At 45.6% G+C, this 12,449-nt stretch overlaps 1 protein-coding gene across 3 annotated transcripts in view; it reads right to left on the reverse strand.

Moving 5' to 3' along the window:
* Window positions 1–12,449, reverse strand: part of SLC25A26 (solute carrier family 25 member 26) — a 123,998-nt gene that overhangs the window by 20,893 nt on the left and 90,656 nt on the right. For 2 of the 3 annotated variants that reach the window (XM_053378294.1, XM_053378293.1), the window contains one exon: window positions 1,895–1,964. In XM_053378294.1, coding sequence (XP_053234269.1) covers window positions 1,895–1,964 — 70 coding nt within the window. Of the gene's footprint in view, window positions 1–1,042; window positions 1,965–12,449 lie in introns of those variants that run through there. The other variant, XM_053378292.1, reaches the window with a different exon arrangement.

The raw sequence follows: 12,449 nt of genomic DNA on the forward strand, positions 1-12,449 counted from the left end.
TCCCAATAATTATAAAATGGGAAGAAGGGAATCGAAGTGGCAATAAGCCAGAAAGGGCATGCAACTACCAACAAGTAGAACTGCCCAAATAGAGGTGTCACACGTAGTAGGTAACCTGAACGAACTGAAGAAATTGGAAATGAAGCAGACGATGGTGGCAATGGTTCGAAGCAGAAAGGGGGGCCTAGCATTCCTGGATGCAAGACACCATGACAGCTAGATAAGCAGCAGGGTTCAAGAAGTGGAATAAAGCGACGACTTGACTGCAGGAAACAAAGCACAGACACTGTATTCTAAACATGTTAATAAGGAAAGAAGGCATTCTAATTTCAATAAAACATATGTCCACATTAAAGGAGAGCACCACAGGAATGCGGTCTGAGTATACAGAAGCAGCAACAGTAAGGATTTGGAATTAAATACTGTAATACCAAGGGGACGCGAGTGGCGCTGTGGTCTAAACCACAGAGCTTAGGGCTTGCTGATCAGAAGGTCAGCAGTTCGAATCCCCACGATGGGGTGAGCTCCCGTTGCTCGGTCCCTGCTCCTGCCAACCTAGCAGTTCGAAAGCACGTCAAAGTGCAAGTTGATAAATAGGAACCGCTCCAGCGGGAGGGTAAGCGGCGTTTCCGTGCGCTGCTCTGGTTCGCCAGAAGCGGCTTAGTCATGCTGGCCACATGACCCGGAAACTGTCTGTGGACAAACGCTGGCTCCCTCAGCCTACAGAGCGAGATGAGCACACAACTCCAGAGTCGTCTGCGACTGGACCTAACAGTCAAGGGTACCTTTGCCTTTTACTGTAATACCATGGGGAACGGATAGACAGACGAGGGATTTTCTAAAATAGGCTGCCATATGTTGTCCTAAACAGTATGGGTAGGTTACCAACTCATTTAAATGGCTATTTCCATGGTTCCACTGCATACCTTGGAAAAAGACAACCTTTTATTTTTTAATTTATCATAAACAGGCCAATCTATATATATGTATATGTATTTAATGGTGTCTACTTTACTTTGGGTCAATCCAAAAGTGCCTATTCACAATTTGCCATTCACCGTGACCACTCTGGACCCTCGCACTGTACACACTCTGGAAAGAAGATTTTTGCCACTCCACCCTTAGCAGCCCCTAACCTGAGATTTCTATCAGACCATTACGTTCCCCCTCCCTGCTCCTTGTCAGACGTGTGGGATGAGCCACTTGTGACATCTTAAAGGAAGTTATTTTAAAGCAGGCTGTTAGAATAAGGCAAGGTGGCTCTTTAAGAATTCAATTAACTTCCAGCTTGTTTTGCAATAACTCGTCCAAGAGCACGTCCTGTCACTCTTCATTCCAGGGATAGTGTCCGGAGACTGCCCAGATGTTTCAGCCTCCGGTTCTCCTCCGTGGAAAGTTTCCGCCTGCAGGCTGCTGCATTTAGACATTCTGTTCTCCTGACTCTACTTAATCTAGAGTGCTGTCAGAGCTGTCACATGAACAGTGAATCATGGGCCCTTATTGAAAACCCTCAAGAGGAGCTCAGGGCAGGCAGCTGCACAACCCCGCACCCAAACGCAGTCTCTTCTCGCCGAGGGTTTTACAACTCAACCTCTGGATAATCCCAGAGCTTGACTGGCAGGGACTGTTTGTTCAATAACAGAAATTTGTTAAAAACAAATTGGCTGTCTTTCAAACAGACACCCTTTCCTGGGTTCCCTAACCTCACCTTTTTTTTTGCTTCCCTTTCTTTCCCCCTCTTCCACGCACAGCAAGCTCCATTTTCTTTGCTCTAAACAAACTGGAATTATAAAAGAATGCTGCTGTGCTGCTCGCCTTAATAGATTTGCACATTTTCCCTCCTCCCTTCCTTTCTTCTTTAGCATTTCCCAGGATAACATATAATCCTTTGCACCTGCAAAAGCTCCACAGACTGCAGACTGCCAAGAATCGACCACGTGTCCTTGCTTCCATGACCAGAGATCCTGTGTTTAAAGAGATAGGAGAGGGGAAAGTTATTAAAAATTAGTATATCTGCCCGGTCTTCCTCTTCCTCGTTATCTTGGGGGTGGGGGTGGAAACAGGAGTTTTAAAGAGCTGTTTGTGGCATTTTCAATTATGTAATAAGTCACATACACATACACATACACATACTGAAGGACCTTATGTGCTCAAAAAAAGTAGACGGTCTGGGAAAGATAAATGGAACAGCCAGAGCGAAGGCATGTTTGCAGAGAGTTAAGTACATATTCATTTCAGCCTGGAGCAATGCAATTTTACAGATACAGCCTGAATCTTTCTTCCTCTTGGGAAGATAAAGCAATGCAAAAAGAACCCTGGAAAAATATCAGGAGTGAGTTCCAATCCATATGTACATGCCAAACAAAAAACATTTCCAAATGGCTTCCCGTTGTGTTACTTCATACCCAGACACAGTGTCCTCAAGCTGCTGAGAGGGGCAGCAGCAACAGCATTTTGTCACCCACTGCTAAATTGCCCAGTCTTGAAACCAAGGTGAACGACACAGGTACCACTAATAAGAGTGGCCTTATTGACTATGATGTAGGTCATAACACTCCCATTTTACAGATGTGGAAGTATGACCGAGGCAACCCTTTGAGCTTGCAGCTATGTTTTGAACCCAGAGATGTACATTTCTTTGAGAAGTGGATCTATACTCTACCCCTACCCCACCCCCCCATTTTAGACAGAAACTTCTAATCTGATTGCCAGCTGTGCAGAGTATCAATGGGCTGCCCCTTGTAACAACTGTGAAACAACTTCCCCCTGCTCCCCACGCCCCCGGACGGCTGCACATAGAAATGATTGTCTGGCCCTTGTGGCAATCATGAAGAACAATGGTTGATTTTTAAATTGTTTTAAAGGGAAAGGGTGCAAAATCCTTAATCAAGTACAGTGGTACCTCGGGTTACATACGCTTCAGGTTACAGACGCTTCAGGTTACAGACTCCGCTAACCCAGAAATAGTGCTTCAGGTTAAGAACTTTGCTTCAGGATGAGAACAGAAATTGTGCTCCTGCGGCGCAGCAACAGCAGGAAGCCCTATTAGCTAAAGTGGTGCTTCAAGTTAAGAACAGTTTCAGGTTAAGTACGGACCTCCGGAACGAATTAAGTACTTAACCCGAGGTACCACTGTACTGTGTTAGTTGGAAAAGCAAAGGCTTGCTGAAGTAGAGCTTGCTCCATAGCTAGAGAAAAAAGCACCAACACTCATGGATGGAAGCATGCCGCTATCTGGAGTTGGGCTCGAAGTTCCCTGTGCTAAACTGCAAGCACTAGGCTACCCATGACTAAGGTGTATGGCAACTACTTGCAACAAGTCTAAATGGAGAAAAACAAGAGCCATTAATAATGGACTACTCTACCCTACAGCCAAACTCGGAGCAGTCCAGGGGACCAAGGCCAAAGGAGAATTCAAGTTGGCCAAGAGGAAATAATAAAATCCACTCGCAGCAAGGCCAACTTAATTGTGGTGTGGTCTTCCCCAGGGAAGCAGGGAAAACCCTGTTTTCTGGATCATTTAAAAATAGACCATAGCAGACAGCACTTGAGAACATACCACAGGGAATAATCCTACACTGGAAGAGACTGGACATGGATGACCTAATAAGTTCCATCCTATCCCTCCTTTTCATAGGGAGGCCCAAAATGAAATGTGCGAAAGAGAGGAAATGAATGCATCGAGTAACGGGAAGGAGAGGATTACAGAATAATAGCTGCATCCCATCCGGCTAAGTCTACGAAAACCCAAAGTAAAATATTTCAATTGCCACCCATTTTTGAGATTATCTCTCTCTAAAAAAAGAAAAGGTTCCTGCTTTTGTTCAATGCTCCATATTTTATTGGTTAGATCTGGATGATTTTTTCAATACGGTGCATATTATTATTTTGCTTGTTTTTACCATGTTGCTGTGTTTTCCCATAAGATGAGGATATAAGCACAGCCTGCTGGATCAAGTCATTCACCCAACTATTCCAACACTCAAGGGTAACCCACAAGCAGGACCGGAGCACAACAGCATTGCCCCCACTTGCACCTCCCATCAACTGGCATTCAGAGGCGTACAGTGGTACCTTGGTTCTCAGCCTTTATCCATTCCAGAAGTCCATTCCAAAACCAAAGCATTCCAAAACCAAGGCACACTTTTCCATAGAAAGTAATGCAAAACGGTTTAATCCGTTCCAGACTTTTAAAAGCAACCCCGAAAACAGCAATTTAACATGAATTTTACTATAAAACGAGACTACTGATCCATAAAATGAAAGCAACAAACCATGTACTGCGGTCACACAATCAACCAATCAGTAGCTTAACTCTGTTCCACACAGTCACAAAAACAAAAGAAAAAGAGCTGCAAAAACAAAATTGGAAAATGAATAGCAAAAACAGACAGACCTCAGTGTAACAATCAAAATGGAAGTGTGGCACTCAAATTGGAAGCGTAACACTCAAAACGGAGCATGTTTGGCTTCCCAAAAAAGTTCGCAAACTGGAACACTTACTTCTGGGTTTGCAGTGTTTGGGTTCCAAGTTGTTTGAGTACCAAAGAGTTCAAGAACCAAGGTACCACTGTACTATGTCCAATAGTGGAGGTAGAACACAGATGCTTAGATGCATTGCTTGGGGAGAAATGCAGGAGAAAAATATCTATTTTTTCCAGTTTGCACTATTTTCAGCTTCTGGAAGTTACAAAAAAAAATGCACGTTAAAGCACTGCTTTCACATATAATCCTATTCTGCAAGTAGAAAGAGGAGGTCCCCGTGAGATGTGCTCCCATCTTTATCACGATAATATATGGAAGTCTCATTTTCTAACTCTGCTAGTGGGAATAAGCATGCTGCAGTTCTGAAAACTAAAGCCATTAATGAAGTAATTCCTGCTGGATAAGAGAACTCTCAGCTACTGCAATTCTCCCCTTCTTACTGCTAGTGGTTTGTGATAGGATGGCATTCCTAAGAAGCTCTGGCCACATACGTATCTTTCCCCAAATGTGGCCCAAGACCAGGCATCCCCAAACTTGGCCCTCCAGATGTTTTGGGACTACAATTCCCATCATCCCTGACCACTGGTCCTGTTAGCTAGGGACGATGGGAGTTGTAGTCCCAAAACTACAACTACTGTTAGCTAGGGATGATGGGAGTTGTAGTCCCAAAACATCTGGAGGGCCAAGTTTGGGGATGCCTGCTCAAGACATTTCGGTGACTGAAAATCCAGGCAGCACCCTTCCCAATGATTAAAATATAATAATAAACTATATAATAAAAGGCAATTAGAACACAGTAAGAGTCTGTTGGATCAGACCAGTCCAGATTTGTCTAGTTCAGCATCCTTATTTCATACAGAGGTCAACCAGATGCCAATTCTCTGCCCTTTCATAGTATCCCAAACTCTGTGGCTGCTTCACTCTACCAAACAATAAGACAATCACATCCATGCTAATAAGAGCTGTTGCTTTGTCTTAAATACATTCCTGACAAAGGTTAATATAACTAGCAGAATGCCAACAGTGAAAACAGCTAATGTCTACTATACAGAACTGGTGATATAAAAATATATGTCATGGCATTGAGAGATTTGGGTTCAAGACCCCAATCAGTCAGCGGGTGCCATTCTTGGGCGGTTCCAATCTCTCAGCCTCAGCACCACATCAATAATAGGAAAGATGCGGAGTCCAACAAGATACGAATGCAAGTCAAATGTATAATCCGATCATGACCTTCTATATGAGGACCTACACAGTTGCGCAACAGTACTATTACTTTGGCATCCTGAATAAACCCAGGGAACACAAAAGCATTTAGAGGATAAGGGAATTGGCAGTGCATCTCATTACGGAAGTTTCCTTTCTTTGGGTCCAATTAACTCTGAAATTGTAACTGCACTGACAAGGTATCAGTGTGAGTACACAAGCCTTTGGTCATCTTGTTTCTCTCTAATGATTCCCTGTCTGATTGCTCCAGGCATGCGCTATTAAAGACAGCAGGAAATAATTAGCCGTGTTTTTCTTTCAGGGCAATACCCATTCCCACCAACATTCCCAGTACTGGAAAGCAAAGATGACAAGCGCTGCACTTTTAAAACAGGCTGTGATGCCAAGCCTGTGTCATGTGCATTCTATTAGACCCAAGACTGAATAGAAGACTTTGTTTTCCACTTCAAAGGACCCATCCCAATCTTGCGCTCTTCCCTTATGAATAACAAATTGGAAATAAATCTTCTGGCTGAAACACATGGAAACTCATACAACCCAGGCCTTCCTTAGCTTCCTAGGTCACTTGTATGCTAAGTTGTGTTTGCTTGTTGTTGTTTTTTTAAAAGAAATACCAAAGTGAGACCTTCACATAAGTTCATCTTCATCATTCAGCCTTCCGAGGGTCTTCTGGCAATTCCCTCACTGTGAGAAATGAAGTTACAGGGAACCAGGAAGAGGGCCTTCTCAGCAGTGGCACCCTCTCTGTGCAACGCATGAAGGAGATACACAACTTTTAGAAAATATCTGAAACATCTGGGGGGGAGTTTGACTTCACCCCAAGGGGAACTCCTCCATTGTCTCCCAAGACAGATGGATGCCAACAACACATGAAATGAGTTTACTTGAACACAATGGAGGCCTAGATCGCTACGTTAGCCATCTTAGATAGCAACCACAACAACCTAGGTTCTTTTGGGTGAACTGTCCTCCAAATACCTAACTCTCCTCTCACCATAGCATTGTTTACATACACTTTGCCACCCACATCAGGGCAGAATGCTCGACGGCAGAATTCCCAGTAGAGAGGTGGCACTGAGCTGTGTCTACTGGCACTGAGTAGCCCCTCCCCAATCTCAAATTCTGCACATGCTCAGAAGCCCTCTCTTCCCTATTTATGAACATATTAAAGGGTTGCGCCAGGCTTTCAATTTCAGCTAGCACTGGGTGATCTACCAGGGATTGCTGAAGTAGGTTAGCCCTGCTAATGCAAAGGGCTGGGCTGGATTCCCCGACGAGATCTCCTCCAAGCGTCTGCCTACCATCCTGAATACTGAGAAGCTATTGCATTCACCTCCCTGCCCCCTTTCGCGGTGTGGAAACTGTTTTCTTTTGGATACTTTTGCAAAGAGAAAAACAATACTCTTCATGGAGAATTCCTGCTCAGGAGGAGGAAAGAACTAATCTGCCTGCCTTGCAGTCCTCTCCAAACTAGTGTTCTAAGGAAAGGAGCACTCTAGGGAGAGCAACAAGGCTTTGGAGCCTAGAATGAATTCAGTACATATTTGGAACGAGGCATGCACAAACTTTCTAGAAATCGGATCACTTCCCATTCTGAAAACAGGGCTCAAACCAGCGAATAAACTTCATGTGCATCCACCCTCTGGGAGCCTGTTTTCAATGTGCTGCCTGTTTCCAAACTCTTGCGCATTTTCAAAGGGTGTTTTAACTCAGCCAGCAAAGCAATTCCTTTCCTTTCACTGTTCCAAGAGCACATCAGCTTACAGATGGTGTGCAAGAATGTCTTTGACAGTATTCTAAAGCCACTGTGAATAACAGTTATTGTGACACTGATAAAGTAAGGTTTGTTTGCTGAGCAGCTGTGGCTATATTGTTCTTTTTTTCCTGGGGTGGGAGTGGGGCAACCATTCGGCAAATGGAATGCACACTCCCCATTGGCTGGAAGTGATGTCACCTGCCTCAAAACGCTGCACTAGAAATCTGGTTTCCGTGAAGGAGCACCTCAGCAAATGGCAGACACGTTAGTGTAACCGAACGATTAGTGCTTAATCCCCCAAAGAAGCAGAGTCGTTACACCAAGAAGGAGAAGGGAATGGTAGAACGCTTACTGCACAGCTTGCAAGGAAATGGGTTTAAGGCCCTGTCTGGGTTTCATCTACCCTGGGCTTAAATGCCACTAGGAACAGTAAGAAGAGAAATGAAAAGTTGCCTTGGGGGGAGGGGGAGGGGAGCTGTGAAAAGGGAAATGGAGGGGGGGAGAAGGAAAGAATGTGGGACAAACTTCGCTTGCCCACCCAGTAAAAACTATTTTAAGGCTTTTAAAAACGGATAGCTACATATATAGCCAATAACATATTTCACTTAAAAACGGTGTGTGTGTGTATTGGATATGCTAAGATTTGAAAAACCAATTAATAAATTAAAACTAACAACAGAATAAAAATACTAATTGGTGCGATACCATTTTAGAGGAATTTGCTTGTGACACAGGAGCATCTGAGAACGGTTTTGCTTAGACTCTCAACATTACACTCTCCTCTAAACTTTAGAATACCTAATTAGGTTAGGACAGCAAAACACACCGAATCCATTTCTAAGCACCAGACTGCATATGCTCAGACTACTGAGGGGGAAGAAAAAAGCAAAAAAAGAGGCTCCAAGCTGCAGCTGAACATATTTGGGCTGCATATCAAGAACTGCTGTACATCCTAATCAAATGCATGTTTATTCCAAAGTACATGCCACTGAATTCAATGCTGCAAGTCGAACGGAATCCGTTCCAGAAGTCCGTTCAACTTCCAAAACATTCGGAAACCAAAGCGAATTGGCTACAGGAAGCCAGGTTGGCAGCATTTGGGAGCCAAAATGTCTGAGTACCAAGGCATTCAGGATCCAAGGTATGACTGTAATGGTGCAGAGATGGAACTGCCTACCTGAAAATGTTTGTGGTCAACTTTTACATTCTGTTAAGTTATAGCACCTATCCGTCCTATATCTAAAAGGGTTCATATAAACGGTTCATATTAAAATCTACTCCTTGCCCGACTGTTGACCATGATATCTAGAAATATCTTTCTTTCTTTTTTAAGTAAAGTGTCTGAAACACTTGAAAATTCATCCTCCCTGGCAGTAATTTTGCAGCTCAGAAGCCCACTCTACAGATCTTCTTTCCCAAATGGATTATAGTAACAGCCAGGGCTTCAGTGTTAACACCTGCAAGCTAAAATAATATGTGAAATATTAAGCCTCTTCATAGGTCCATGCAGCCATTAGATCAACATGTCGCAAAAGATTATTTTATTATTCATTTTACAGATTTATAAACTGTCTTGCAAAATAAAAAGGTTATCCCAAGCCATCCTTTCAAAGATGATAATAAACATCAGTTAAGACATTTATCAGCATTGAAAAATAGACAATAAAGTACAATAAAAAAGCAGTAAAAGCACAATAGAATCATTTCAATCTAGCACCCAATTTAAGCATAAGATCTAAACAGAGCACGGAGAACAATATTGTAAAAACCCAACCTTTACTCTAAATTAAAAGCATAGAAATGAAATAGAAATGTTTTCTCTAAATCGGACCAATTGCTTGACCCATAAATTTAATGAATTAAAACACAGGTATATGGTTAAATGGGAAAGGGTTTTACAAAGGGGGTGTCCAGAAATATGGAGTTTCTTACTTGGCTTCAGCTCAGATTTTAAAGTTGCTACGAACGACAGAGAAACCTGTACTAAAATGAAGTTACAGTGGCATTGGTCTCCATGGATAAGCAAAATGATGGGGTGGGGAATAATAATGGGAAGTGCTGGTTTTGCAAGAAAAGGAAAGGGTGTTTCATGAAAGAAAGGCTGCCCCACACAGTAATAATAATAATAATAATTTATTATTTATACCCCGCCCATCTGGCTGGGCCTCCCCAGCCACTCTGGGCGGCTTCCATAAAAACCAAAAATACAGTAAAATATCACACGTTAAAAACTTCCCTGAACAGGGCTGCCTTAAGATGTCTTCTGAATGTCAGGTAGTTGTTTATCTCTTTGACATCTGCTGGAAGGGCATTCCACAGGGCGGGCGCCACTACCGAGAAGGCCCTCTGCCTGGTTCCCTGTAGCTTTGCTTCTCGCAATGAGGGAACCGCCAGAAGGCCCTCGGCGCTAGACCTCAGCGTCCGGGCAGAATGATGGGGGTGGAGACGCTCCTTCAGGTATACTGGACCGAGGCCGTTTAGGGCTTTAAAGGTCAGCACCAACACTTTGAATTGTGCTCGGAAACGTACTGGGAGCCAATGTAGGTCTTTCAAGACCGGTGTTATATGGTCTCGGCGGCCACCCCCAGTCACCAGTCTAGCTGCTGCATTCTGGATTAGTTGTAGTTTCCGAGTCACCTTCAAAGGTAGCCCCACGTAGAGCGCATTGCAGTAATCCAAGCGGGAGATAACCAGAGCATGCACCACTCTGGCGAGACAGTCCGCAGGCAGATAGGGTCTCAGCCTACGTACCAGATGGAGCTGGTAAACAGCTGCCCTGGACACAGATTTGACCTGTGCCTCCATGGACAGCTGTGAGTCCAAAATGACTCCCAGGCTGCGCACCTGGTCCTTCAGGGGCACAGTTACCCCATTCAGGACCAGGGAATCCTCCACACCTGCCCGCCTCCTGTCCCCCAAAAACAGTACTTCTGTCTTGTCAGGATTCAACCTCAATCTGTTAGCCGCCATCCATCCTCCAACCGCCTCCAGACACTCACACAGGACCTTCACCGCCCTCACTGGTTCTGATTTAAAAGAGAGGTAGAGCTGGGTATCATCCGCATACTGATGAACACCCAGCCCAAACCTCCTGATGATCTCTCCCAGCGGCTGCATGTAAATGTTGAAAAGCATGGGGGAGAGGACAGAACCCTGAGGCACCCCACAAGTGAGAGCCCAGGGGTCTGAACACTCATCCCCCACCACCACTTTCTGAACACGGCCCAGGAGGAAGGAGCGGAACCACTGTATGACAGTGCCCCCAGCTCCCAGCCCCTCAAGACGGTCCAGAAGGATGTTATGGTCGATGGTATCAAACGCCGCTGAGAGATCCAGCAGAACTAGGAAACAGCTCTCACCTTTGTCTCTAGCCCGCCGGAGATCATCAACCAGTGCGACCAAGGCAGTTTCAGTCCCATGATGAGGCCTGAATCCCGACTGGAAGGGATCCAAATGGTCCGCTTCTTCCAGGCGTGCCTGGAGTTGTTCGGCAACCGCTCGCTCAATCACCTTGCCCAAGAATGGAAGATTTGAGACTGGGCGATAGTTGGCCATCGTGGCCGCATCTAAAGATGGTTTTTTAAGAAGCGGTTTAATAACCGCCTCTTTCAGCGGGTCTGGGAAGGCTCCCTCACGGAGGGAAGCATTCACCACCCCACGAAGCCCATCGCCCAGTCCTTCCCGGCTAGCTTTTATAAGCCAGGATGGGCAAGGATCCAGGAGACAGGTGGTTGGTCTCACTCGTCCAAGCAGCCTGTCCACATCCTCGGAGGTAACAGATTGGAATTGCTCCCACTCAACTTGACTAGACAGAACTCTAGCACTCTCCCGCCCCGGCCCTGCTCCCACGGTGGAGTCTACTTCTTCCTGAATCTGAGCGATTTTATCTGCAAAAAACTTTGCAAAATCATTGCAGGAGAACATGTGGCCCATACTGGGCCCCGATGTTGCAGGTGGTTCCGCTAAATTGTGAACCACCTGAAAAAGTCTCCTGCTGCTATTTTCTGCAGATGCAATAGAGGCGGTGAAGAAATTCTTCTTCGCCGTCGCTATCGCCACTTGGTAGGCTCGACGTTGAGCTCTAACCTGTGTCCGGTCAGATTCGGAATGAGTTATCCACCACCGGCGCTCTAGCCGTCTCAACGATTGTTTCATTGCCCTCAGATCCGTGGAAAACCACGGGGCTGTCCGGGCTCCATGCAATCGGAGAGGGCGCTTCGGAGCCAAACAGTCAATAGCCCTGGTTAACTCCGCATTCCAGCGGGCCACCAGGGAATCAGCTGAAAGGCCATCAACATGGGATAAAGCATCCCCTACCACTCTTTGGAAACCATTTGGATCCATTAAGTGGCGGGGGCGGACCATCCGAATTGGTCCCACCTCCCTGCAGAGGGGATGGGTCGCAGAGAAGTCCAGTTGCACCAGGAAGTGATCTGACCATGGCACTTCTTTCGTTTCGCTTTTACTTAGTGTCAGATCACCAACATCCATAGAGGTAAACACCAGGTCCAAGGCATGTCCGCGGCTATGGGTTGGGCCAGACTTATTCAGGGACAGCCCCATGGAGGCCATGCTTTCCACGAAGTCCCGAGCGGCCCCTTGTAAGGTCGTGTCGGCATGGATGTTAAAATCCCCTAGGACGACCAAGCTAGGTGTCTCCAGGAGAACATCCGCCACGACCTGAAGCAGCTCGGGCAGGGAATCCTTGGTGCAGCGGGGAGGTCGGTACACCAAAAGGAATCCTGTACTGCCCCTATTGCCCAACTTCCAGAACATGCACTCGGAAAACTGGGTCTTCCCAATAGGACGCCTGGTGCAAACTAATGACTTCCTAAAAATCACTGCAACCCCCCCTCCCCGCCCACATGACCTGGGTTGCTGTGCGTAAGAGAAACCTGGTGGACAAGCAGCGGCAAGGACAGGCCCATCTGCTTCATCCAACCAAGTCTCTGTCACACATGCCAGGTCAAGTCCTCCATCC

The sequence above is a fragment of the Podarcis raffonei genome, chromosome 2, assembly GCF_027172205.1.
Source record: "Podarcis raffonei isolate rPodRaf1 chromosome 2, rPodRaf1.pri, whole genome shotgun sequence".
NCBI classification, from domain to species: Eukaryota; Metazoa; Chordata; class Lepidosauria; order Squamata; family Lacertidae; genus Podarcis; species Podarcis raffonei.